Raw genomic sequence first — 27,788 nt, 5'->3', positions numbered from 1 at the left:
TCAGGGCTCACGTTTGACCACACCGCGCAGATGCAGCTCGCTTTCGGCAGCCACGATGGGCTGCCCGTTCTGCAGGTGGTAGTCGATCAGATGGCTGATGCTCTCAAAGAGCACATCCTTGGTCCGCACCTGCAGGGCCAGAGGCCTCAGTATCAGCACCACCGGGAGCTTGCTGGAGAGTCCTGCTGAATGGGAATCTGCATTCTCAGGAGCCCTCCCTGTGAGTCTGATGCACGCTCAAGTCTGAGAACTGCTGGCTCAGAAGCTTCCATGGAATCAGACTCAGAATTCCAGAGTTAGCAAGGACATGGGCTCCAAAACCACAGGATTCTGGGGCCATCCCTCCTACAGCAGGTGGAACGGTGGCCCCGAAAAAGATGTGTCTGTGTCACAACCCTGGAACATGCAGATGGGACCTTATTTGGAAAAAGTGTCTTTGCAGATGTGATTAAGTGAAGGGTCTTGAGATGAGCTCATTCTGGTGGCCCCAAAGCCAATGACTGGTGTCCTTATGAGAGCAGAAAAGTTGGACACAGAAAGCAGGCAAGGCAGGGACCAGAGGGATGTGTCAACTAGCCAGGGACACCAAGGGCTGTGGCACCTCCAGGACCTGGGGGAGCCTGGACAGGATCTTCCCTCGGAGCCTCAGCAGGAGCCCGCCCCATGACACCTGCATCTCAGACCTGCAGCCTCCGGAGCCAGGGAAGAAGACTCTTCCCTGTTTAACCCAATCCGTTAGTGGCCATTTGGTAGGGCAGCCCCAGAAAATCTTGGGAACACCTAATGGAAAGCAATCTGCTGCCTCTTAGAATGAGAAAATCTGAGCATCACCACATGCACCACGGAAGGTAACCCTCTGGCCCCACTGTCAAGTATTTCATGGGCAAAGCAGGCTCAACGGACACAGGCTTAGAAGGCACATTCCCGGGCCCCATGGCAAAACTGTCTATTTCTTTGGAACTGGGGTTGGGACCCGGGAGTCTGCCCTTTAACCAAGTATTTGAGGAAGTTCTGAAGTTTCTGGAGCTTTAGAAGTTGCTGATCCTATCAGGTAGATCCACTTAGCAGAGAGGGAATGGGGCCCAGGAGGTTCTGATATTACACGGGAGGCCAGAGGCTGCAGCGGTGAGCCAGACACAAGGTGAACTGAGAACAAGACCCCGGAGCTTCGGCCCCATCATGGGAGTGTGACCCATACGGACAGACAGAGAGGGGATGGTGCTCCCCGGGGCGGTTCTGAGGCTTGGGCTGGATGCAGTAAAAGCACCTGATAAGACTCTAACACCCCTAAGCTCCTTCCCCAGGGAAATAACCTGTAAACCCCAAGACCCTTGGACGCTGCAAAATGCTTCATGAACCCCAGAGCTCCTTGTAAATTTAAAAATGCTCTGTAAACCCCAAAATGCTTTAGGAACTGTAGAATACCAAAGTTCAAACGGACTCAAAGCAATGTTAAGATGCATCACTGTTTCATGTTCCACAAGGAAAGGGGAAAACCTCCCAGCAAAATAATCAGGGCAGCTCAAAGACCGAGTTAAAAAACAAGCAGGCTTCAAAGGTGTCAAAGTGAGAGAAAAGTATGCATTCAGTAACTTGTAGACCCTAGAACTCCTTGTAAATTGAACCATGCTTTGTGAGCCTTGAAATACACTAGAAAAGAAAAACATCGTATTTATCACTCAAAGACATCATTATTTGTAAGATACACAATGCTGATGGAACGTGGGAGAAAAGTGCATCAAATATAGTGCTTTGTAAACCCGGAAAGGCCTTGAAATTGGAAAAGGTTTTGTAACCCCCAAAATGCTGTATGGACTTCGGAACTTCTTTACAGATCCTAAAATTCTTGTTAAAGTGGAAAATGCTTTGTAATTCTAAATTACCTCGTCAACGGGAACAGAATCTGTAAACGTAAAGGGCTTTGTAATCCGGAAAATACTTGATTAAGCCTAAAGTCCGCTGCGGTGGGCGCCAGGGACCCTGTCCTCCTCCGGACGCTCCCCTACCCGCCCCCGCCTGCGGACCCGCCCCGCCCCGCCCCGCCCCCGCCCCGCCCCCGCCCCACTCCGGCCCCGCCTCCAGCCTGCGGACCCTCCCCACTCCGGCCCCGCCTCCAGCCTGCGGATCCTCCCCGCCTCCGCCCCCGCCCTACTCCTCCCCTGCCTCCAGCCGCGGACCCGCCCCGCCCCGGCCCCGCCCCCAGCCTGCGGACCTTCCCCCGCCCCGGCCCCGCCCCCAGCCTGCGAACCTTCCCCCGCCCCGGCCCGCCTACGAACCCGCCCCCGCCCCGCCCAACTCCGGCCCCGCCTCCAGCCCCTGTGCCCCACCTTACCACGCCCTCGGGGTCCACGAGCAGCAGGTGCTTGGGCTGCCCCGCGTGCATGCCCGTGAGGACGTACTGCCCAGGGTTGGTGACGCTGTCGCGCACCAGGAAGTCCCCGTCGGCTCGAAGCAGCTTCTCCGCCGCCCTTCGGCTCATCTGGCCGTGGTACCAGGGCTCCTGCCGCAGCTGCTCCTCCGTGGGGGCGATGGGGGCCCGGCGGGTCGGGGGGCTGGGCCACTGGTCTTCCAAGGGAAGGGGCGCTGCCGCCGTGCCCGTCCCCACAGAGCACTCGTGCAGCTTGAGAGCATCCTCGAAGGGTCCTGCAGGCGAGGACGAAGTGCAGGAGGCGGGGGCGGACAGCTGCCCCCTGCTGGCAAGGGAGGGGTCTGGGCTGGGAAGGGAAGGGTCCGGGTGGTCGCCCTACCCTGGGGAACTGAGCGCCTAGGGTGCTTCAGACCTTGCACTGAGCCCACCGTACGTCAGCGGCTGTGTGCTGAGTGTGCACTGTGTGTGTGTGTGCTCATGTGCTCGCTGCGTGCTGCCTTCACCGTCTGTTGGGTTCTAGGAGTTATGCAGGATGTTCTCTTGGATTTTTATGTATATGCCCATAATGTATATGCAAATAAAGTGCTTCTTTCTCTCCAATGTGTACACATCCTTCTTTTTCTTGTCTTGTCACTTTGGCTTCGGTCCCAATGCGTATGCCTCCTGGCTCATTGATTGTCTGATCACACTGGCCAGCCCCTCATACAACACTGCATCTCCGTTGCAGGCATGCCTGTCTCCTGCACACTCTCCCAGACAAGCTGCTAGCGGTCTGCAGAGCACCAGTGCGACAGTGGACAGGCCGCTCGTCCTCTCTGAGCCTGTCTCCTCCTTGCAAAATTGGACGTGGGGCAGCACAGATCAGAACCCCAGCCCTGACCCCGACCCTGCATAGCTAGGTTCTGTGCCCCCACGCGCCTTCCCCTTTCTATCTCTCAGAAATCCCTCCTGCCTGACTCCTTCAGGGGTCCAGGTGTAGCTGACCCAGCCTCCAGCTAGCAGGACCTGCGACCAGGCCTGGCCAGTCAACATCTTCATCTCACACCCCCCCCCCCCCCCACTGACCCAGGCCGGACAAATCAGACGCAGACCCAGAATTTTCAATGGATGGCTTGCTGGGGTTGCTGGGCCATCTGGTCACCCCAAGGGGACAGCTGGCCTCAGAAGCTCACACACTGGGGCACCTCCTTTCCCATCTGAGGATTGTTGTGAGGAGCCAGCAGGGGCCACGCTTTTAGCCCACTGACTGGTGCACAGTGGGTGCTCAATGGACATTAGCTCGTGTCATATCAGATGGTGGGAGAGGGGGCTTGGCAGACTTTGTGAAGGAAGAAATTTCCAGCTGGCTTGGTTTGTTTTGGGGGATCTCCCACTAGGGAGGTGTCCTGAGGAAGGGAAATGACCCTGCCTGGGCCAGCATGGAGCCAAGAGCCCCATGGTGCTGGTGGAAGAGTGTGGTGTTGGTGTTGTGGCAGGTAAGGAGGGTGTTTGGACACAAGCCTCCTCCATTAGACTGAGTCCTCCCGCAGGCCGGAGTGTCCCAGAGGGAAGGAAGGACAGGGCTCCCCCATCAGTGGTTCACTCTATCAACATGTGGTTAGGCCTGCCTCATTAGACTAGGGTCCCCCCAAAGGAGCAGTCCCCCCAAGGGTGCCTCCCCTAACAGGCCAGGATTCCCAGTGCAAGGGGTCTGGGCCCACTTCCTCAAACCACGGAGGAGGGAGATAAAATTCCCTCATCAGACTGGGGAGACCCAGAGGGAAGGAGCTAAGCCTCCCCCAAGAGACTGAGGAGTCTCAGAGAGAAGAGGGGCCTGAGCCTCCCCCATACCAGCCACTCGTTCAAGGCCTCCCCTCAGACTAGGGACCCCTGTAGAGAGGAAACTGGGTTACCCCAAGAAACTGAAGAGTCCCAGGGAGGGGGCCCCCCAGAGCTTCCCCTATCAGATAAGGGAGTCCCCCCACCCCACCCTCACCAACTTGCAAAGTCCCAAGGGGAAGAAGGCTGGGCCACCCCATCAGACCAGGGGTTGCTAGGGGGCCTGCCCCCACATACGCATGTCAAACAGATCCTTCTTGGGACTGTCCTCTGGCTGCAGGGCCTCTGGGGCTTCCAGACCCTGTGTGTTGACGTACAGGTGGTCCTCATAGTCGCCAGGGCCCCTGGCATCCGCCTGCATGTAACCGTCCCCTGGTGGGCCTGGGGAGCGCAGCAGGAGTGGGGGGGTCAGCTGGGGGAGCCCAGGAGAGGGGAGCAGGAAGGACCCCACCGGGAGCCCCACCCACACCTGCCGCCCTCCAGGAAGTGGTAGGCCTGCTTGCGCAGCGCCATCTGGAGTGACAGACCCCGTAAATGTTCATCCAGGGGCTGTGGGGCACTAGAAGGCCACCCCCCGGGGAGGGGCCACTGCCACCAGGCAGGACGGTGGCGGAAAGCCCCACGCTTATGTTAAATGCCCACATCCAAAAAATAATCACGATGAAACTGGTCTCCCTGTAATTCTGTTATCCACATGACACATGGGTCACTTGATGCTGTTCCTGTTCTATTTTAGGGTTTCCTTTCTTTCCTTCTTAATTGTGAGTGTGTGCAGCATTGCCATGGTTCAAAAGTCACAGAGACAGCAAAAGTTACCCTCAGAGGAATCTTTCACTTGGGTCCGCTCGGATTCTGCTGGATCCTGACCAGTCCTCTGGCATCGCCCGAGGTGTCCTACCAGGTGCCAGGGATTTGCTGGGCTGAGAGGTGAGAAATGGCATCTAGGGGATGTTAATTTCCATTTCTCGTATTTTGAGCAAGGCTGAGCTTCTCTTCCCAGGTTCAGAAAGCATTCGTGTATACTTTTCTCAGAACTGTCTATTCATTTCTAAACATCACCGTTTTTAATCCTTGGCAGAGAAATAATGATTTCAATACACTGCATGGCCACATCCAGCCCGAGGGCCCTACAGTTTATATTACATCCATGTTATGCCAGCTACATCTTTACCCTTGTGGACGTGTGAACTCACATACCAGCTCCACCTGCCCTCTGTGGACACGAGCAAGTCTGCTAACCTCTCTGCGCCCCAGTCTCTTCCTCGGTGAAGTGGGGAGATAGGAGTAGCTCCTTTACAAGTAGGGCTGAGGATTAAAAACTTAGAACAGTATATGGCAAAAGTTAGGATTCAGGGACGCCTGGGTGGCTCAGCCGTTAAGCGTCTGCCTTCGGCTCAGGTCATGATCCCGGGATCCTGGGATCAAGCCCCACATCAGGCTCCCTGCTCAGTGGGAAGCCTGCTCCTCCCTCTTCCACTCCCCCTGCTTGTGTTCCCTCTCTCAAATAAAAATAAATAAATAAATAAATAAATAAATAAATAAATAAATAAATAAATAAAATCTTTATAAAAAGAATATTATGATTCAATATGAGTGCTGACAATGTGCCAGCCCTGGGTGGCTGATGTGGGCAGAGGGGTCTGAGCCCAGGCTTCCTGGTCTGCCTGGAGGGAGGCACCAATTCTCCCAGCCTCTCATAGCCAGGGCCAGGGAAGAGGGAAGAAGCCCGGGTTGTAGGAATCCAGACTGAGAGAGAATTCCGGGACATCGGAGCTGGGGCATGAACGTACTGGTAGGAGTTCTTGGCTAGAGAACAGGGAAAGGCATAACAAGAAGCACTAGCGGCTTGTGCAGAGGATCGGGGCTGGGAGATGCTGGGGAGCCCTGGGAGTCCGGGGTGACAGGGGGCAGTCAGCCCAGGTACCAGGGCCAGATCTTAGCTGGGCACCTGCTGGGTGCCCAATGACAAAAGTGGTCTTTCAGCACCACGCTGGGAGTCACGAAAATGCCCAGATTATTTGGGAAGATCTAAGAAAAACAAAAACAAAACCCAAACCCAGCACAGATGTTAGGGAGGCCGTGGGGGAACAGGCAGCTGCTGTGGGGCTGGTGGGCGGACAGCCTCGAAGCCTCTGGTAGCTCGACTAACAGGCTCTGCTCCTGGCTGTCCTCCAGCCCGGACTCCACAGGGCAGACACAGGGCTGAAAGACCCTCCGTGCCTGGCAAGAGGGGCCGCAGGGGTGAGAAACTGCGGGGCCTGGGCGAGAGCTTGCAGGCCTCAGAAGGACCTCATGGGGAGCAAGGAGCAGCGTGCCCCGGGCGCCCGGGGGCCTCAGTCGTTAAGCGACTGCCTCCCGCTCAGGTCATGATCCCGGAGTCCCGGGACCGAGTCCCGCATGGGGCTCCCGGCTTGGCGGGGAGCCTGCTTCTCCCTCTGCCCGTCTCCCCTCTCATGCTGTTTCTCTCTCTCTCTCTCTCTCTCAAATAAATAAATAAAATCTTTAAAAAAAATAAAGAAAAAAAAAAGGAGCAGCATGCCTTGAGGGCCATCATCTTTTTGCTTCTCCCCAAGTCTGAAAGGAGACACAAATGTGCCACAGCGGGTGAGCTCCCAGACAGGGAGCGGGGCGCAGGAATCTAATTATGTGTAATGGGATAAGATGCTCATGGGCTGAAAACGCAATCATTTTGTTAAAACAAAAGCCCATGGTATCTTGATGGGAGGGCAACTGCGTGATTTCATCACAATAGAACAAGCAGCCTCTCTCCTGGGGACAGACTCTACTGAGACCCCTGAACCCACCTCATGCTGATGTCATAGCAAACACCTGGAGGTCTACCCACATGCCTATGAGTCAAGTAGAAGCAGAATAGAAAAGACCCTTCACAGGGTGGAGGAGTCCACTGTGGGGACAGGGGGAGGACATCTGCGTGGATGGACGCGGAAAGAACTCCAGGATGGGTGGCTACGTGGAGAAAGCGAGGTGCACCTGTGCACAGCACAGCACCATCTGTAGGGCTGCGGAAGATGGTGCACGCATTTGAATTGGCTTGAATATACATAGAAAATTCTGGGAAAATAATGGAAACTAGTAACTACCAACAGTTGGTGGCCTGACTGGGGAGGTGGATAGGCAGATGTGGGCGGGGGGCCCAGCAACTTCGCACTGAATGCTTTTTTATGCTCTGGCATTTTGAACCATGTAAATGCAGTATCTCTCCCCAAAATGCAATGAAACTAGTCTGTGCGGAATAAAAAGAAACGGATGTCGGCAGCCCTCCTAAGAGCTCGGGGAGTGAGCGTAGTCTCACAGGAGAAAGTGAGAGGAGAGACAGTGTGGGGAGGGGCTGGGGCACCTACCGGTACCTGAGGGGCCCAGGTCCCACGGCAGGCTGTGCGCGTCCCTTCGAGCAGGAGACAGCCCCTGAAAAAGACAGTGAGGGGGCCTCCGGCCATGTGCAAGGCCCCCTACCCAGCCCAGCACCCAGGCCCCCCCAGCGCCCCACCCTCCTGCATGGTTGGAGACAATGGGAAGCTCTAAAGCTCTAAAAGCTAAAAAAGCTCTTCCACCCTTCCCCCAGCCCCTGGCTCTGAAACGGCCCTCCCCATCCCTCCACCCACCTCTGCTGCAGCCTCAGCTGCCCTCTCGGTTCCAGAAGGCGGTCTGCACCTTCCTGCCACCTGCCACATGCCGTTCCCTCCACCTGGATGCCCCTCCCTGTGCCACTCTCCCAAGCAACTCCAATTCACCCGTCAGGGCCCGGCCCAAACACTGCTTCCTCATGAAAGTCCTCCTGACCACAGAGTGAGTCTCCCCATCGTATATTCCCATTACCGCCCCTGGACTCCCATTTCACGGCCCTGATGAAACTGCTGATACAAGGGTCTACTCAGTGTCTGAGTCTGGAGGAGGGCCAGACGCTCTGTGCGTCGGAGGAAGGGGGGAAGGAAGCACAGGCCCTCCACTGAGATCAAGGAGAAGCAGAAGGAAACCCTAAGGTAAGGCCCAAGGAGTCAGCGCCTGGGGACAACCCTGCCCCCCCGCCCCCACCCATGAGGTCCACAGAGGCTGACCTGGCCGAGGGCTCCGAGGGCCCCGAGGGCACAGGGCTGAGTTAGAGTGAGCCTGGAGTCCACCAGCCCACCCAGGGGCGGCTCCTTCCCTGGGATGCTGTTGTAGTAATTGTGTTCCGTTTCCTCCTCGTCCCCCCAGGCCGACTGCTCTGGCCTGGTCAGCCTGGGGACAGACAGCAAGCAGGAGCACAGGCAGGAGCCCCAGGACTCAGGGGCAGGGAGAACGGGGGACACCCAAGAGGGTGCCAAGGCCTTGTGGCTTGAGCTTCGCCCAGTGGGTGGGACGAGCCAGGCCTCGGGGACTCAGACCCTGCCTCCTCTCAGGCTGAGGGTAGGGGGACCTGGGTGCTCTTTCCTCCTCCACAAAACAGGATCTCGCGCACTTTCCAGCACTTCTGCTGAACGACAGCAGGTCCTCGCTCCCTTCCACCCATCTCTGGCCCTGCCAGGGAGACCCCGAGAGAGAACACTACCCCCAGCTTGCACCCAGAGCCGCGGGGCTAGGATGGAAGTGCCCTCAGCATTGCAACGTCCTTGCCCTCTAGCCCTGCAATGGCACCTGTGGGTCCTGAGAGCAAAACAGGGGAAGCTGCTGGCACCAGAGGGCCCCCCGCACAGCCCCTGCGAGGCAGAGGCGGCTGCAGATGCCCCACCACGGGAGGCAAACACGGGTGTGCGTGTGTGACAGAGGTGTGAACCTGTGGGGAAGGAGGCCCAGGCACGCAGGTGAGGGGCAGTGCGGTGGAGACTCACGCAGCTGTCTGCTCCTGCATACTCTGCCTCTTCCTTATCACGCGCATATTTGAATTTCTAACACATTCATTTACTCATTATTTAGTCTAGCTAAATAATGCTAGTGTATTAAGTGTATTATTGTATTAGTGTATTATTCTACCTAGTGTATTAAGTAGCTGAGAGCAGGGCTCCGCAAATCTGGCCAGTTGCCCGTATGCGTGCAGCCCAGGAGCTAAGAATGGTTTCTTCTCTTTTAAGCCACAGAACTTTTAAATGATTCAGAGAATATCCAAAGAACAATATTTGATGACATGTGAAAGTCACATGAAATTCAAAACTTAGTGTCTATAAATACAGATTTCCTGGCCCGGGGCCCGTTGATCCTTTTAAGCATCCCCCCACGGCAGCTTTTGCCGCAACGGCTGAGACAGGTGGTCTGGCCGCAAAGCCAAAAACACTGACCGGCCCTTTGCAGAAGTGTGGGCCACCCCCGCCCAGCCTGGGGGTGACAGCAGCTGTGGACTGGCTCCCCGATTCCTCGCCTCGGCCAGGGCAGAGCAGGGTGTGTTCATCCCGGGTTTACAGACGAGGGAATGGGGACCTGGCGGCTGAGCCACAGGCCCACAGGGGCGCACAGAGGAAAGACGGGACAAAGCGGAGACCTGCACCCAGCACGGAGGAGGTGAGCTGGGGACTGTGCATCTGGCCTCGGTCAGGTGACACGCTGTCTCCGGGAAGACGGGGACGAGGCGGGCCTGGTACCTTTCTGGGGGCACAACCACCCTGGGGGGGCTGTGCAGGTACTGTTTGAAGCGCAGCTCGAAGGCTTGGCCCACGGTGCTGATGATGCTCTGGGCGAGGCCCTCACAGCACTCCAGGATGTGGCAGGCTGCAGAGGTTGTTTGTCACGCGGCATTAGCATGGCCTGTGCTGGCCCACCAGCCACAGGGCCCCCGCCCACCCCCGCCAGGACCCCACCTCTCTGGTTGATGGGATCCTTGGCTACATAGGCCACATAATCCGTCATGTCCTGGGAAGAGAGAGGACAGGGGCAGGGGGAGAGGTCAGCTGGACCCGCCCGGGCCAGCCTGGCCAGGATGCCAGCCTCCAGCACTACGGTGCAGGGGCAGGCAGAGGGGACCAGAAGTCCACCCCCAGCCCTGGCCTTACCGTGTCGCCACCTGACGCGAAGGAGATGGACTGCATGTGGTGGTTGGCAATGATCTGGCCGGAGAGAGACACACGCGGTCACGGGAGCGGTCACGGGGGCTGCCTCCCCCACACGCGGCTGGGGCTGGTCACTGGGCCAGGGCCACGGGGAGGGGACGCGGGATGCAGCTGGATGGGGAGCCCCCCAGGGCAGGATGCAGAGGCCACACCCACCTTCACACGTGCACATGAACATCCCAGATATCCACATGTACAGACACGCACAGTTACACACAGAGACGCAGACACGCTCCTCTCCACAGATGCTCACACACGGACCAGAGCCACACACTCAGACACGCTCCAGCCCTCTTCACACCCTGACAGGCCCACTCACACAGACACCTAGGTGTGGCTCACTCATCTGCACACCCAGTGCAGCCCTGCAGGCCGGGAGAGACACAGGCGGGACCCCCCCGAGCCTCCAGTCCCCACACCGGCACCATGTGCTCACTTGCACACTCATTCGCACGCTCACTTATGCATGCGTCCCCGTATTTGCATGCTGTCTTGTGTGCACATTTGCACACTTGTTTCCATGTTCATTTCTGTGCTCATTTGCCACCATCCATTCCTGTCCTGAGTGCTCACGTTCCTCTCCTCCTCCCCAGGCTCTCCACAGATGCCCTGGCTTGGGCTCCCTCCCTCCTTGTGCCCCCACAGCCGCAGGTCACGGCACTTCCCGGGGTCACAGTGCTCTCTGGACAAATCCTAGAGCTGTGACTTGTCCAGCTTTGTCCCCCCACAGGGGGACCTCTGCCTGGGATGTCCTCTGCTCACCTCCTCCCTAGTGTCACCACCTCCAGGAAGCCCTCCATGACGCCCCTGCTAGGTCACAGTGCTTACAACATCCCTCGCCTGGCCCCATGGTCCTTTTTGGAATTTGTAATTATTCCCTTATTTAGCTGATTTGTTTCCACCAGAAGATTCCAAGCCAGGGCCCTCCCCCTGGGCACTGCTGACACTGGGTCTGGGTCACTCTCTGCAGGGGCGTCATGGGCACTGTGGGGGTTTGGCCGCGTCCCTGGCCCCAGCGCCTCATGCGGACTGTGGCTGCCACAAGGCAGCTCAGCTCCTGGCTCGGGGGGCGGGTCTCAGCACATCTCCAGGTAAACGTGTCCACACACAGCCCTGCACCCACCATCCCTCCAGCTCCACCCGCAAGTCCCTGGACCTGCCCTGCGTGGGGCTGGGGGTGCAGGCGGTGGCACTCACCTGGCGTGTGGCGGGCACAGAGAGGTTGAGACCATCGGTGGAGATGCTCACAGCGATACTCATGCCCGCAAAGCGCAGGTTGCTCTTGCCCAGGATGGAGGCCAGCGCTTTGTTGGGGGCCTGGGGATGGGGACGGGGCAGAGGGCAGTGCCGGGCCTGCAGGCTGGGGAGCCTGGGCACTGGGGAAGGCAGGGCTGCAGAGGGGCTCTGGCTGGGGCAGGGTCCAAGGATGGCCATGGCAGCCCCCGCTGCTCCAACCACGCCCACCAGCACCACTCAGGGACCACAAGCCCCTCACCCACCTTCTTCTTCCAGGAGCCCCGGACACCAGGCACTGCCTCATGAAGCCGGTTGATGGCTTCCCTGTGTGGGGGGAGGGGGAGGGGCTTAGTGGGCTTGGAGGTGGGGTGTGGGGAGGAGGCAGGAGCTCAGAGAGTGTGGGGCTCACAGGAGGGACAGAAGCTAGGGTGCCTGGAAAGAGGCGGAAGGAACAGAGCCATGGACCAGGGGCTACCAGCCCCCAGCCCATTTGTACCTGCAGACACCCCCACACACCCCGCCCTTGGCTCTCGTCCTCTGGCACCTCCTTCTCAGTGACCAACGCATCCCTGGGCCACAGCCCAACTTAAAACCACAGGGGTCGGATTCAGGGGGACCAGCATAGCTCCTGAGCCCAGACCCCAAGTTCCATGTGGCCACAGGCCAGTCAAGATCCCCATCTGTGGCATGAGAGAGTGACCTTTGCTCTGGGCTCCCCCAGACAGTAGGAACAGACCACTGTGAAACTGCTAATCCCCCAGGGGAGGACCAGAACTTCACAGGACCCTAAAGATCAGACCACACCAGACCCCCAAAAATGCTGGTGCCACGAGAAGAAACTAGACCCTCACATCCAGCCGGCGGGAAGGTAAAACGGTGCTGCCACCTGGAAACGGTCCAGTAGCCCTTCAAACAGCGAGACGTGGGGTCACCGCACAGCCCAGCACCCCCTTCCCACATCCGGGTAACACGCCCAGGAGAAATGAAAACACACATCCACCCAAGACCTGTTCATAGCAGCACACATCATGATAGTCACCAACAGGTGGAAGCCACCCAGGGGTCCACTGACCGGTGAACAGATGCACACAGCGTGTCCCCCACGCACGCGTGCGTCCCGCGGCCGAGAACAGGAGCGAGGCACCCACGCGCGCGGCCCCGGGGACGGACCCCGAGCCCACGACGCTCAGGGAGGGAACCAGACACAGAAGGCCACACGGGGTGTGCGTCCACGTGGGTGACACGTCCGGAACGGGCTGATCCGCGGACGGGAAGGGGGCTCGTGGGGGCGAGGACTGGGGAGGATGGGGGGTGACAGATGGGGTCAGGGTTTCCTTTTGGGCTGCTGGAATGTTCTGGAATTAGGGAGGGAGTGGTTGCACAGCACTGTGAGGAAACCAAAACACATCGAACTGTGCACTTCAAGTGGGTGAATTGTTTGATGTGTGAATTACATCTCAGTAGTGTTTCTGTGTCTACGGTGAAGGGACTAACTCAGTTTTCACATGCAAAAAGATGTCGATCCTTTCTGTCTCAGCCCTGGTTGTAGCCATGACTCTTCATGACTCTGTTCCTGGCAGCTCAGAGCATCATGAGATCAATGTGCTTTCTCTGCACCAAAAAAAGCACGGACAACAGAAATGCCATCCCCGCCCTGGACAGGCTCCCAGCCCCTTCCAGCCCTGACCTGAGTCCTAACCGGGAACCAGCCAGCACCCGCGCGTCCCACGACCTGCTGAGGCGTCTCCCAGCACCCCTGTAGGACCCACACACTGGGAGGGACCAGGTGTCATCTCTACCTGACAGAGGGAATCCAGGGTCTGGGGAGCAGGGGCACCTGGAGGGCAGGACAGAGCTGGGACTCAGACACCACGTGCCCCACCCCAAGGCCCTTCTAAGTCCATGCCACACTGTTCCCCAAGGCAGGAGGGAATGTCACTGCGCCTGCCATCCTGGGTTCCCAGGGCAAACTGTCTGAGCCGCCTCTCTGAAGCCTCACATCAGCCCTCCCCCAGCTGCTCCGAACCCCCAGCCCCACAGCAGCCAGTCTCAAAGGCTCACCTGGTCACCTGGGTGCGGGTGTTAAAATCCAGGGAGCGCATGGAGCGGAGGACTTCAATGCAGCCCATGTACTAAGGGAAGAGAGAACGAGCGGTTAGCAGGCAGGTCCCAAGCCCCAGCCCAGAAAAGCCTGGGTCAGGGGACAGGTGAACCCAAGCCCTTCTTCCAGCAAGTACTTCACTCTCATCTCTTGCCCCCACTGGGCTGGAGCCCTGTCCCCTGTGCTCGACCACGTCCAGCCTTGCTGCCTCGGGGCCTTTGCCCCTGCTGTCTCCTTGCTGCTCCCTTTCCCCATCGACTTGCAGACTGGTTCCTTCCTTATCTTGAGGCTCAGCATCACCTCCTCAGAGCCGCCTTCCCTGACACTAAGCAAGCTGTTTCCTGGAAGCTGGTTGATCCCTCCAGGCTCAGTCATGCTGTCGGTTTAACCATCTGCTGTTTGTTCTCGCTTTCTGTTCCACTAGAGCAGGAGCCCAGGATGGTGACCAGGATGGGGTCCTGACCAGGATGGGGATGCTCTTGCTCACTACTGCAGCCCCAAAGCCCAGCACAGGGCCTGCACATAGATGGGGAGGAAACCACCTGGCCCATGAAACCCAGCGCACTATCTGACCCTTTCCAGGAAAAGTGCGCCAACTCCTGCCTGGGCCGCCTTCACCACAGAAAGGGGCTTCAGAGTCTCCAAGAGACAATGCTGAGGGACAGCAGAGGTAGAAACAGCTGGCAGAGCTCCCAGACTGCTCCAACCTCTGCCAAGGGAGGGGGAGCAGGGGCCAGCCCTGGGCCAGAAGCCTCGTTCCAGCTGGTGCCTGGGTGCTGGGGTGTCTGGCACTGACAGCACACGCGGCAGCACCTCTCCTATGCACACCTGCAATATGCGTGTGCAACGTCCAGAACAGGTAAACCCACAGAGACAGAAAGGTGGTTGGTAGGTGCCAGCAACTGGGGGAGGAGCAGGGATGGCGGCTAATGGGGACGGGTTTTTCTGGGACGAGGGAATGTTCTGGAACTAGAGAGTGGTGATGGTTGCACGACTTTGTGAACGTATTAAATACCATTAAATTGTATGTAGACTTCAAAATGGGTAATGGTTGGAGCACCTGGCCCGCTCAGGCAGTGGAACATGCCATTCTTAATCTCGGGGTTATGAGCTCAAGCCCCATGTTGGGCCTAGACCTTACTTAAATAAATAATAAAATAAAATAAAATAAATAATAAAATAGAATAAAATAAAATAAAATAAATAAAATAAAATAATAAAATAAAATAGATCAAATATAGAATAGAATAGAAAATAAATAAAATGGCTAATGGTTAACTATTGTAAATGTTACCTCAATTTTTAAAAAACCTAAACAAACACACACTTTGACCTTGAAACTCCACTTTTAGGACTTTACCCCACAGATACATCAGCCCCGGGGCTGCCAGTGTGTGCAAAGTCGCCATGTGGGGTGGCCCATGTCCCGCCCTCTCCACAGGGCTCAGAACCCACAGGACTAGAAGGAGAACAGGTGGGCAGGTGTTTGCTGCCCCCAAACAGCCCCAGTGGGTCAGCACCCACCCACTCCCTTTTCCCCCAAGCTCCCCCTCATGCTAGCCCCAGGGGCTGGTTCCCTATACCTGGCCCTCCTCTGTGAGTCCTGCCCCTCAGGTACACCTTTTGCACACACCCTCCCTTCCTGCAGGGACCCGTAGCACTGAACAAATTAGCAAGAAATTAGAGACACCCTAAAATACAACGCATCCAGTTTTGTGAGATTCAATACATGACCCCAGTTCAATTGGAATTGCCATTAAACAATGAATATTTTCTTTTTTTTTTTTAGATTTTATTTATTTATTTGACAGAGAGAAACACAGTGAGAGAGGGAACACAAGCAGGGGGAGTGGGAGAGGGAGAAGCAGTCTTTCCACAGAGCAGGGAGCCTGATGCGGGACCCTGGGATCATGACCTGAGCCGAAGGCAGACGCTTAATGACTGAGCCACCCAGGCGCCCCATGAATATTTTCTCAGTATAAGTATGTCCCAAATAGTGCATGGGGCATACTTATACCAAAAATTATTGGTGTTCATTGGAACTTTTCATTTAACTGGGTGCCCTGTCTTCTTGCTAAATATAAGCAATTCATGGTTCTTGGAATCGAAGAGTATGCATTTGTAAAACAGACAAGAATTTTTTAATGTATTTATATGAGATGATCTCCAAGGTCCATCATTAAGTAGCAAAAACAAGGTGTAGAACAGAGGTCTTGGTGAGTCACCATTCATGTGGACAAGGGGTCAAGGAGGAACACGTGCACACATGCATGTATATACAGTGTGTGTATGTATTTGCATGAGCATAGATGAATAATTCTAGCAGGTTACAGTGGGTACTTCTGGGAGAGAAACGATATGCTGTTGACAGACTGTAAACATGGCTGCAAGTCATTCCTCCCCCTATCCAAGCCCTTGGGTTGGCCATGGGACTTTGTTTGGGCCAATGGGATGTCAACCAAGGTGACACAGTCAAGGTCTAAAGGGCACTTGTGCCTGGAGCTTGTCCCCCCCCGGTCTCAGGTCCTGCAATCTTGCCAGGCCAGCCTGCTCCATTAGGACAGACACGTGGCCCATCCCCATCATCCCAGCTGACACTGGCCAATCGCCATGTGAATGAAGAGACCGTTCAGCCCCAGCTGACCCACAGAACCACAAGAAATAATAAATGTTTGTTGTCCTGCACTAGATTGTGGAATGATTTGTTACATGGTGAGCGCTAACTGAGATAGTGACCAGAGCAAGAGTGGGAGCAAGCCAAGCAAAGACCCAGGCAAAGGGAATGCCAAGTACAAGACCCAGAAGTGAGAGCAAGCATGGAGAGCCACAGACTCACTCCAGTGTAGCTAGAGCAGAGAATCAAGGAGCAAAGAAAGATGACAGGACATAAGCAAGGAGGTCGCAGGGCCCTAGGGCTGTGATGAGGGGCTGGGTTAGGCTGGGGAGCCATGGGAGACTTTTAAGTAGGGGAGTGAGCAGATCTGTCTCACCTTCTCTTGGACGGATGACGGATGGATAGATGGATAGATAGATGGATGGTTGGATGGCTGGATGGATGGGTGATGGATGGGTGGGTGGATGGGTAATGGATGGATGATGGATGGTTGGATGGATGGGTAATGGATGGATGATGGACAGATAGATGGATGGATAGATAGATGATGGATGGATGGGTGATGGATGGGTGATGGATGGGTGGGTGGATGGATGGGTGATGGATGGATGATGGATGGTTGGATGGATGGGTAATGGATGGATGATGGACAGATAGATGGATGGATAGATAGATGATGGACGGATGGGTAGATGGATGGATAGATGGAGGGGTGATGGATGGATGGATATACGATGGATGAATAGAGAGATGACAGATGGTCAGAAGGATGGACCGTGGATGGATGGAGAGATGGATGGGCGGACAAATGGATGATGGATGGATGAATGGTGGAGGAATGGATGGATGATGAATGGACAGATAAACAGGTGATGAATGGACAGAGGGATGAATGGGTGGACAGATGGTGGATGAGTGGACAAATGGATGATGGATGGACAGATAGACGGATGGGCATGGCCTATATGCCAGGCATGTGTTAGACGTGTGGGACCTCAAAGGGAATGTGCTGTGGTCCCTGCTCCCAGGAGTGGATTTTCTCACTGAGAGGACAGCTTTGGTGGGGCGCTGGCTGCCCAACAGGTATTGTCCCTCTGGGTGTGGCATCTGCGCAGCGGGTGTTGGTGTTCTAGGCCCAGGGTGAGGGGTTCTGATTCCCATACCACCCCCAGGCTCACCCCAATTAATGTCCAGTCCTCTCTAACTGCTCCAGTGTGTCCCCAGCCCCTGCTTGGATGAAGGGTGGGGTGCATGACTTAACTGCACTGGAGAGGTGGGGGCTCACACGAGAGGGGATGCAATGGGGCCACCCCGGAGGGCTGGGAACAGGGACTGAAAACTCAGATGCCAATGGGGCCAGGCAGGGGAGGCTAGCACATGGTCAGGGTGGGCTCCTGCACCCACAGACAGTAGTACCTACTGACCACGTAAGCACGCAGGACACATTACCTCTCTTAATGCTCTGTACCCACGCCAAAGTGACAACTGTGACCCTCAGGAAACGCAGGTCCAAGGAGGCTCAATAAAAGTCACGAGCTTGTAGGTGTCAGAGGCAGGATTTGAACCCACACCCTCAGGCTCTGGAGTCCCACCAGTGCACGACCAGAAGTGGCGGGGGGGGTGGCATATACTGCATATTCCATAGCCAGAGGGGCCCAGTGCTGCCAGACACCTGATTTTTTTAAAAAGACACCAGAAATCCAGGGCTTTTGTGTGAAACCTCCTAATTTGTAAACATTGACCAGAAATTGAATTTTTACTTTTAAATAGACGGCGGGGGGAAAAGCTCAGAGGTCAGATTCAGCCTTGGGTCTGCCAGTAAACATGACCTCTGCCCGGGAAGCACAACCCACTGGACACCAGTTGTAGTGGGTCAGATGCTGGCCTTGCTGAAGGGTTTGTCCACCTGCTCACCCCCAGAGCCTGTGGATGGACCCTAAATCCAAGACAGGCGTCCCAGTAAGATGCAGGCAGAGCTCAGAGTGACCGATCTGCAAGCCGAGGGCCCCCTGGCACCTCCAGGACCTAGGGGAGCCTGGACAGGATCCTCCCTTGGAGCCTCAGCAGGAGCCCGCCCCATGACACCTGCGTCTCAGACCTGCAGCCTCGGGAAGAAGACTCTGCTGTTGATTTCATCTGTCCAGTGTGCAGTGATTTGTTACAGCACCCCAGGACACTGATACAGAAGGTCAGGAGGAGACCCCAGATGGCTCTGTATCCCAGCTTCCCCTTTGCACACGTGGAAGTAGAGGCGGCCCATAGGCCAACCCAGAATGCTACAGGGAAGGAGCTGATTTACACATGGGGAAACTGAGGCCCAGAGAGGTGAAGGGACGGAGCTAAGCTCCCACAGCGGGCCAGGCTAGAGATCTGATGAGAACCCAGCTCTCCAAACTCCCAGTGGGGGAGACCCTCCAACACCTGTCGACTTCCTTACATGTATGGCCCAGACTATTACTTGCTTAACATTTTATTTTAAGTAGACTCCATTTATAAACATAACTGGTTTTCTTTTTTAAGGAAATGGCAGGAAATGACTCAAGTCTGCGTCAATAGATGATCAGATCCATGTAGTGGGTCGACCACACACGGGAGCGTCCCTCGGCCGCCAACAGGGGCCAGGCGCCCACACGCGCGGCCCCGGGGACGGACCCCGAGCCCACGACGCTCAGGGAGGAAACCAGACACAGAAGGCCACACGGGGTGTGCATCCACGTGGGCGACACGTCCGGAGCAGGCTCATCCGCGGACGGGAAGGGGGCTCGTGGGGGCCGGGGGCCGAAGGAGGGTCTGGGGCAGGGGGGTGACGGCTGCTGGGAACAGCGTTTCTTCTTGGGGAGATGGAACATTCTGGGATGAGATCATGGTGAGGGTTTCTGTAAATGTACTAAAAACTTCTGACTTGTACAATTTAAATGGGCAAATTTTATGGTATTGAATTCTACCTTAATTTTTTTTTTCCATTTGTTTGAGGAAAGGAGGAAACTGCCTATTGCTCCCACCAGCCTCTGGTTTGAGGCCTAGTAGAGTTTTCCTGACAAGCACTAGAATGAACACGCCATGATCATAATGGGAAGTGTCCGTCCAGGCAATTTCTGCTAGGACAAACCAGTGGGAGTTTGTAGGCAGCCAGGATGTTTGCACAGCCTCTAAATCCTCTTCCCCAGGGAAGTTCCAGAGTATGGGAATGTGGTGGGGGGGCGCTCTGCCGGTGCCTGGGGCAGGGCACAGCCAGGCTAGGTCTGCGGTGGCCGCACTCCTGGTGAGCAAAACCGAGTCCTGCTATGAACTTGAGACTCCGGTACACGCTTTACATTCATTATCCCTCAATTCTGAAGGTCTGACCCCAAATTAAAAAGTACCTCCCCACAGAAACTTACTACTTATAAAGGAGACAAAGGTCACCCTAGCCAGCGTGTGGGTCTCCTGGGCCCTCTGTAACAAAGCAGCACAACCGGGACAGCTGACGACAACAGGACTTTATTGTCTCCCGGTTCCAGAGATCAAAGGTCCAAAATCAGATGTGGGCAGGGGGCATTCCCGCTGCTCCAAGGCAAGGCCCCACCTCCAGGCCTCCAGCTTCTGACTGCGGCAACGGCCCCAGGCCCTTGCAGGCACACACTCGGCTCTGCCTCTGTTGTCACATGGCTTCTCCCTGTGTATGTGTCCACGTTTCTCTCTCTTTAGGACACCATCCTGTTAGATTTCCACACTCTGGGGTGCCTGGGGGGCTCTGTCAGTAAAGCGTCTGACTCTCGATTTCGCATCAGGTCACGATCTCAGGGTCGTGAGATGGAGTCCTGCTTCTGGCATTGCGCTCGGCGGGGAGTCTGCTGGAGACTCTCTTCCTCTCCCTCTGCCCCTCCCCCTGCTCTCTCTCTCTCTCTCTCTCAATAAAGAAAAGATTTACGGTCCATTCTAATCTAATGATCTAGGACAGCCTCACCGTCACCAGATTATATCTGCAAATAAAGTCACATTCTGAGGTCCCAGTGGACATGAAGTTGGGGGGACACCATTCTTACCAACACACCAAGTGACCCAAGTTTCCAGAATCGGTATCAGGACTGGCATCCATCCCTGCCTCTTGCTTTGCTTAATGGGGAAGGCACAGCACAGCCCCGTGCTTCCTGCCCAGGATGCACAAACTGAACCCAGTTGTGAGCAAACACCCGTCAGACACCAGCCAAGAGACAGCTGCAAAATCACCAGTGCACGCTCTTCAGAAAGCGGGGCACCCCGCTCTTCGCACAGGGAGTCTCACATTCACACCAACGGTCCTAGGTCCCTCAGGATTTCAGAACATCCTGCCGGGCATTCTTGTATGTGGAAAACCCTGTATGATCACCATGCCTCCAATCTAACTCACTTCACCCATAACACGAGGCATGTGGGGCAGTTTCTGTTTGTTTACTTTCTAACTGTGGTAAAATACACGTAAGAGTCATCATCGTAACCATCGCATGAAGCCCGCTCACTCGGTCCTGCAGCCACCCCACCCGCCGTCTCCAGAACGTTCCGTCTCCCCCCACGGAGACTCTGTCCCCACCCCCTGCCCCAGCCCCGGCTCCCACCCTCTCCTCTCTGTCTGTGTGCACGGGACTCCTCTGGGGACCTCCTGGGAGTGGGGTCCTCCTGCGGGATGTGTCCTTCTGGGTCCGGCTCCTCTCACTGAGCCCGGTGTCCTCGGGGTCCCTCCACGTCGTGGCAGGTGTCGGGGTCCCTTCCTTCCTGAGGCTGGAGCGTGTTCCCGCGTGGGGACGGACCGTGCTGGGTGTACCCCTCATCTGTGGGTGGACACTGGGGTGTTTCCCCCATTTTTTGGGCTGCTGTGACTCGTGCGGCTGTGAACACGGGGCTGTGGGTACCTGTTGGAGTCCCTGCTTTTACTCCTTTGGCATGTACACCCAGACGTGGGATGACTGGGTCACATGGGGATTCTGTTTAACTTTTCTGGGCAGTCTTAACACACACTGAATTCAGTGAAACTATCATGCATATTGACAGAAGACTCAGACGTTACCAGGAGTTGTGCACTAGGTTAGAATATCACGTTGCCTACAGCAAATCCAATGGAGTTTGAGTTGCTGGAGTTACACCCTGTGTCTATGGAAGCTTCTGCCCACGTCCTTGTGCGTCTACAAGAGTGAAGTCTACACATCTACATATTGAAACATATCTTAAGTTATTATGGATTGCTGTCATTGTGTTTCTCCTTTTTATTGCTGCTTTGTTACATCATATCGATTCTCAGGGGAAATAAATGTGCAGGGAGGTGTTTGGGTTTTTTTTAAAGATTTTATTTATTTGTCAGAGAGAGAGAGAGAGAGACAGAAAGAGCACAAGCAGGGGGAGTGGCAGGCAGAGGGAGAAGCAGGCTCCCCGCCGAGCAGGGAGCCCGATGTGGGACTCGATCCCAGGACCCTGGGATCATGACCTGAGCCGAAGGCAGACGCTTAACGACTGAGCCACCCAGGCATCCCAGGGAAGTGTTTTATATATATATATATATATATATACACATTTGAAGTTCATTTCGAGGTGGAGGGTTACGAAATACTGGGTATAAATAAGTAGCGGTTAATCCAACAGGACTGCAAGCAGTTGTCTTAAACTGGTGGTTCCCAAACATTAATGGATGTTGGAATCACCAGGAAACGTTGATTGCTGGGCCCACCCCGAGTTTCTGACTCAGCAGCTCTGGGGTGGAGCCCAAGAATGGGCATTTATAACAAGTTCCCAAATGTCTGGGCACCACACACTGTTCATCATTGGCTTAAGCCAACTTGGTAATCCCATCCCCCTTGCTATGAATGGATTTTGCCATTTGGGGCCAATGAGGTGTGGCAGGGTGGGGCAGGGGGAATGGTGGACAGTCTCTTACAAAGAGAACTAAGGAAGGGATGGTCTTCTTTTCTTCCAGTGTACATGGTTGGATCCATGTGTGATGCCTAGTGCTGTGGCTGCCATTTTGTGACCATGAGGGCAGCTAAGCCAGCATGCTAAAGACGGCAGCACAAAAAGATGGAAAGACCCAGGTCTTTAAGGATGTTGTCAAGCCACTGAATTAAGTCATCCTGGAGACACCCTACCCCTTGCTTTGAGGAATAAGCTGCATTTCAGGTAAAAACATCTCTACTCAGTTAACCTCCCACGGTTCCCTTGCATATCACCAGCATATGAAAACCACACTTCAGGAAACACTGAGTGACACAGAGTCCTGGTCATTTCACTGACATGTGTCCAGGCTTGAGCTCCATTTGCTCCCCAGCCGGAACCAGTCCACCTGGCCAGGGTCACTGGCTTTCTGTGCCCCACTGCACCATGAGCAGAGCTGGGCACACAGTTTAAAAACCTTCGTTCATGGAGAGCTTGTGAGAGGGCATGAGTGAGGGCACCTCAAAAAAGCAGAAAGCTCCCGGGGCGCCTGGGTGTTTCCGTGAGTCACGCATCTGTCTTCGGCTCATGTCATGATTTCAGGGGCGGGAGATCGAGCCCCACATCGGGCTCCCTGCTCAGCGGGGAGCCTGCTTCTTCCTCTACCTCTGCCCCTGCTCATGTGCTCTCTCTCTCTCGCTTACTCTGTCTCTCAAATAGATAAATAAAATCTTTTTTAAAAAATTTAAAAAGCAGAAAGTTCCTATCAGTGGAATTTTTGTGAAAGGGGAAGTCCAATGTGTGAAAATGGTATGAGTGAGAGGAAGACAGGACTGGTGGTCCACAGAGCTTGATGCAAATTCTGCCTTGTCCATAGTGCGGGTTCACTTTGTTAACAACAAAATTTTGCTCAGACATCCACCCTTCAGAAAGGTCAGAAGATCGGGGACAACTAGAGCTGAGCTGTCCAGTAGGGCAAGCGTGTGTCTCGTATGACCACTTGAATTTAATTTAAAATTAAATAAAATTAAAATTTAGTTTGTTTGTCGCACCAGCCACATGGCTCCGTGGCCACGTGGGGCTACCATATTGGACAGCAGAGATCCCCAACATTCCATCGCCTCAGGAAAGTCTTTGGGCAGTGATGATCTAGGTTCACCACGCAGCTGGTTTAGGCAAAGTTCACGGGACACAAGTCTGGCCAATGAGACAGGAGGGGAAGCTGGCTGGGCACTTCTGGGAAAGGTTCCCTTACTCATGAAAGGACCCCACGGGAAGAAGGCTCTTTTTTGTAGGGGGATAGGACAGGACCTGGTCTGAGAGGGAAGTCAGTGTCAAGGGTGGCGTACTCTTCTCCTGGGGCGGCTGTCACCCCACAGATGGGGCAGCGTGGAACAACAGAAGCATATTTTCTCACAGTCTGGAGACCGGAGGCCTGAGATCTAGGTGTTCAAGTCTGGACACCCCAAGGAGGGTCCTTCCTGCCTCCTCCAGAGCCTGGCAGCCCTTGGTGTCCCTGCACAGGCAGCCAGGTCACTCTGTTCTCCACCCCCCTCTTCACATGGCCCCCTTCTCCAGGTGTCCTCACGCGACGTGCAAGGACACGTTGGATTCAGGGCCCGCCCTACTCCAGCATGATCTCTCCTTAATTATATCTGCAAAGACTTGTTTCCAAACAAGATCACGTTCTGAGGTTCCAGGTGGACGTGAATTTCGGGGACATTATTCACCCCAACACAGATGAACAGAGCCTGGATCCATGATGAGGTCACCGAGCTGCTGAGTTAAACAGCCACAGAGCTGCCGCCCGGGGTCTCTTCTCACGTGAGATAATGGACATCCTTTACCTCAAAGCTCTGAGTGCAGTTTAGGGTGATGCAGCCGGAGGCATCTCATCTGTGAAATGGGTGGGCAACCTCAGGGTTGTGAGGATAATGCACACCGATCCATGCACAGCACTCAACTGTGCACCTAGAACTCAGACACCACGTTCCCATCTCTGTCCGCCAGGGCTCCGCCTTCTCATCTCAAACAGGGATCATTCTAGGGTTTTGTGAGGCTTCCAGGCAAACAAAGCAGAGGACTGAGACTGTTTCAAACCCCATGGGGCCCAGGTCAGGGCCCTTCACCTGTCAGAGACGCCTGTGGGTTCCGTCTCCACAGAAGTGTCCCCCCTTCTCTCCGCCCCCATGTTGCCCTGGTCCAGGTCACCCCTCCTTTCCCCCTCCTGGGTCCCTCTGCAGCCCTTCTGGCCCCCACCCCCACCCCATTTCCACAGAGCTACCAGAAAGACCCTTTCGAAACTTCAAACTCCACCCTTTGATCCCTGCTTAAAACCACCTACACCCAAACTTGCCCACAAATCTCTTATTCCTCTCCTTCACTCCATAAGCTCCAGACACATGGGCCCCTGCTGTTACCCGAACATGCCAAACCCATTCCCTGCCACTGGGCCTTTGTACTTGCTGTGCCCCTGCCTGGAACTCTCTTCCCCAGTTGTTTCATGTCTGGGGCATCATGGCTTCAGGTCTCAGTCTAAATGTCATCTCCTGAGAGATGCCTTCCCCTACTAGCCCCACTGAAGTAACCACCCAGTCGCTTACTCTGGCATCACTTTATTTAAATTTCTGCATTTTAATTTAGCACCTGCCAATATCTGCCATTTATTTGTTCTCTTCTGTATTTACTGTCAGGGTCTCCCTCTAGAATCTAAGCCCGGTAAAAGCAGGGACCAGATCTTCCTTATTTCCCACCAGGTTGTCAGCGCCTGGCAGGACGGGCATGCATTTGATATTTGCTGCGTTGAAAAAAACGTCATGATCATGGGAATAACCCAACAGCCTGCACCCCGCAATGCAGGCATCTGAATTCTGAACATTCTAAACCCCCCGTACCCACAGCCGAGGGGCAGACTCAGCTTCCCCTGTGCTTGAAGTCCACAGCACCATCCTTGAAATACCCTTGCTACAAAGCCAATCCTGAACCCATTCTAAACCCATTTAGAATTCTGAACATTCTAAACCCCCCGTACCCACAGCCGAGGGGCAGACTCGGCTTCCCCTGTGCTTGAAGTCCACAGCACCATCCTTGAAATACCCTTGCTACAAAGCCAATCCTGTAGACCCGTTGCCAGGATTCAGGAAAAGAAAGGGCAAAGGACCAAGTTAAAAGACCCCACGAGAGAAGGGACAGATCCCGGATGTGGGGCAGTCTATGGCCCTGGCAAGTCCACGGTTAGGCCTGAGGATCTACGCATCTCGTAGGCTCCCCTGTGATACGATGCTCAGACCCAAACCACACATGGAGGAGGGAGGGTCTGGGACACTCAAAATGTCGACACTACCAGGGACACAGTACTTTCCTGGGGTTGCCATAACTAAGTACCACAAGCCGGGCAGCTTACAACCATGGAAGGTGTGCTCTCCCAGCTCTGGGGACCCAGAAGTCCGAAATCAGGGTGTAGGCAGGGCCACGTACCCTCTGGAGGCCCCAGGGGATGGTCCTTCCAGCCTCCTCCAGCTCCTGGGGGTGGTGAGCAGCAACCCTTTGGGCCCCCAAGCCTGTGGCAGCATCTCTGCAACCTCTGCCTCTGTCCTCACGTGGCTTCTCCCTGTGTGTGTCTGTGTCATTTCCCTCTTCTGACCACGACACCAGCCTACTCCAGGATGACCCCATTTTAACTTGATTATGTCTACAAAGACCCTATTTCTAAAGAAGCCTGCATTTGCAGGTGCCCATGGACATGAATTCAGCAGGGGGCACTACCCAACCCAGCCCTGCGAGAGGCGGGACAGGTGGTGTTGGGGACAGTTGGAAAGGGAACAGACAGAACCACATGCAAACGCATTAACTTCCAGGGTCCTGGTCCCAACAAGCCAATCGAGGGGGCGTGAATCCTGCCCGATGTTCGATGACATTTTGGGATCTCTGGTGATTTCTCAGACGGAACAATGAGCTGTGGGTAAGATGACGCTTTCTTGGGAGACCGTGCGGAAGCACTTAACAATCAGTGTCATCAGGGGCAGTTTACTCCACTGGTTCGCCGAAAACCACACACAGGGGTAGACATGTGAGTAGAGAAGGTAAAATGTTTACAGTCGTAGGTAGAGATACACAGGTGCTCTATTCGTCCGACTCTTCCGTCTGTTTGAAAGGTTCACAATAAAGCACCAGGATAAAAGATGGTCCCTCGCTTTACACCCCATCCCGAGTCCCGCAGTCTCCCATCGAATCCTGCGGTCTGGCTGGGCGCGGCCCCTTTCCAGATACCCCTTCTTCGCGCCCCCCACCTTAGCCAAGGCCTCTGCAGCTTCCGACCCGGCGGTCCGCGAAGACGCTTTTAATGGGGGTCTGGGGGGTAGGATGCGCCCACCGAAGTCCCCCCGCCACCGACTCCTCTCACAATACCAAGGGAGCGGGAGACTGTTTCACCTGCGCATGCGTGTCCTCCACCCACCTGCCGCCCTCTCCCCGCCCCTCCCCACGTGACGCCGTGGGAACCCTGACCCCAGCACCGCCCCATTGGGGGCGGCCAGCGCCGCGCAGGCTGGAGATGGGGGTCCAGGGTGGTGGGGAGAGGAGTAAGGATGGAGAAGAGAGACCTGGCTCTCAGGGTCGAAGAGAAGGGGGAAGGGAGCCCCAACCTGAGAGTCCGGGGAAGACGTACTCCCAGGGATTCCGGCCGGCGCACTCACCCGCACGATGTAGGAGACCCCGGGCCCCAGGACCCTGGCGTCTGGGTGTAACCAGCCGTGCGCCGGCTTGTGGATGAAGCTGCCTTTGCGGATCCACTCGTCGGCGGCGGCGTCCGGGGGCCCGGCCACCCCCCGCGCGCCCCGCGGTCCCCGGGCCCCGGAGGCCCGGCAGCGGCTGAGCGCGGGCAGCGGGCAAGGCGCGGCGCAGCGCGGCTCGCAGGCGCCCAGGACCGCCGCCGCCAGCGCTGGGACGCCAGCCGGGCCGGCCGGCTCGGGCTGGGAGTCGGCGGCCCCCGCGCTCCCGGTTGTGCGCGGTGCAGCCGGGCCCCGGCCCAGGAAGCCCGCGGGGGCGGCGAACTTCCACTGCGGCATGCGCGGCAGCAGCGCGCAGAAGGTGGTGGGCGCCTCGGGCTCCGGGGGCGCAGGGGGTGCGGGGGGCGTGCGCCCGCCCGGACCCTGCGTCATGGCCGCGGTCGCCCGACCGAGCCCTACCGGGCGCTGCGCCTGGCGCGGAGGAGGCCCTCCCCTCCGCCCCGCTCCCTCCTCCTCCCCCCCGCCCCCCGGCCCGGTGATGTCATCCGCCCGGCCCAGCGCGCAGCCGCGGGGGGCTGCGCCCCTGGGACCCGGGCCCTGGGCGTCCCGGCGCCTGCAGGGAGCCTGGGGAAATTGAGGCCCGCTGAGGGCATGGACGCTGCCTCGGATCCAGCAGCCAGGGAGGGAGCAATGTTTCCAATCCAAGACCCGGGCAGCGACCCCAGCTTCGCCCCCCACCCGTTGCCCAGATTCCTAGAAGGACAGAGGTGGGAGAGACAGAAATCACCTGCCTTCTCCCGTTTTTGACTGATGGGAAAACTGACGCCTGGAAAGGGGTGGGGACGCGGTCAGGGAAGGAGAGAGCCCCAAACCCTAAGGTCAGGCACCTCCCTTCCCACTGTTCCAGCTGAAAGGTACTTGAAAATTATGCCCTGCTCGGTTTCCTAATGAGGAAACTGAGACCCAGAGAGGGGCACGCCGCGGAGACTCGGGCCCAGGAGTGTGGGTT

At 56.0% G+C, this 27,788-nt stretch overlaps 1 protein-coding gene across 3 annotated transcripts; it reads right to left on the bottom strand.

The window, feature by feature from the left end:
* SHC2 (SHC adaptor protein 2) lies at window positions 1-27,211 on the bottom strand. Of its 3 annotated transcripts, none has more exons than XM_028126379.1 (12): window positions 26,747-27,211; window positions 13,522-13,592; window positions 11,724-11,784; window positions 11,422-11,541; window positions 10,168-10,221; window positions 9,976-10,027; window positions 9,760-9,886; window positions 8,263-8,425; window positions 7,549-7,612; window positions 4,424-4,567; window positions 2,333-2,643; window positions 1-129 (listed from the first exon to the last, which is right to left on the bottom strand). In XM_028126379.1, exons 1-12 carry the CDS (start codon window positions 27,209-27,211, stop codon window positions 1-3), a joined length of 1,761 nt encoding a protein of 586 aa, XP_027982180.1. The 3 variants fall into 3 exon arrangements, with proteins under 3 accessions (XP_027982180.1, XP_087878768.1, XP_087878771.1); XM_088022642.1 differs by having other exon boundaries at window positions 7,555-7,612; XM_088022645.1 differs by lacking the exon at window positions 4,424-4,567.
* Window positions 27,212-27,788: the final 577 nt, after the last annotated feature.

This window comes from Eumetopias jubatus, unplaced genomic scaffold, assembly GCF_037043125.1.
Source record: "Eumetopias jubatus isolate StellerSeaLion01/CBP00866 unplaced genomic scaffold, mEumJub1_p1.0 scaffold_1, whole genome shotgun sequence".
Classification (NCBI taxonomy): Eukaryota; Metazoa; Chordata; class Mammalia; order Carnivora; family Otariidae; genus Eumetopias; species Eumetopias jubatus.
The sequence above is the reverse complement of the archived record's forward strand: the minus strand, read 5'-3'. Positions and strand labels throughout refer to the sequence as shown.

Coding starts and splice junctions, on each gene's coding strand:
- SHC2 (XM_028126379.1), bottom strand. CDS start 27,211: ATGACGCAGGGTCCGGGCGGGCGCACGCCCCCCGCACCCCCTGCGCCC. Junction 9,887..9,975: donor GGATCCCATCAACCAGAGAG/GTGGGGTCCTGG, acceptor CAACCTCTGCAG/CCTGCCACATCCTGGAGTGC. Junction 4,568..7,548: donor CCTGGGCCCCTCAGGTACCG/GTAGGTGCCCCA, acceptor TGCGCTCCCCAG/GCCCACCAGGGGACGGTTAC.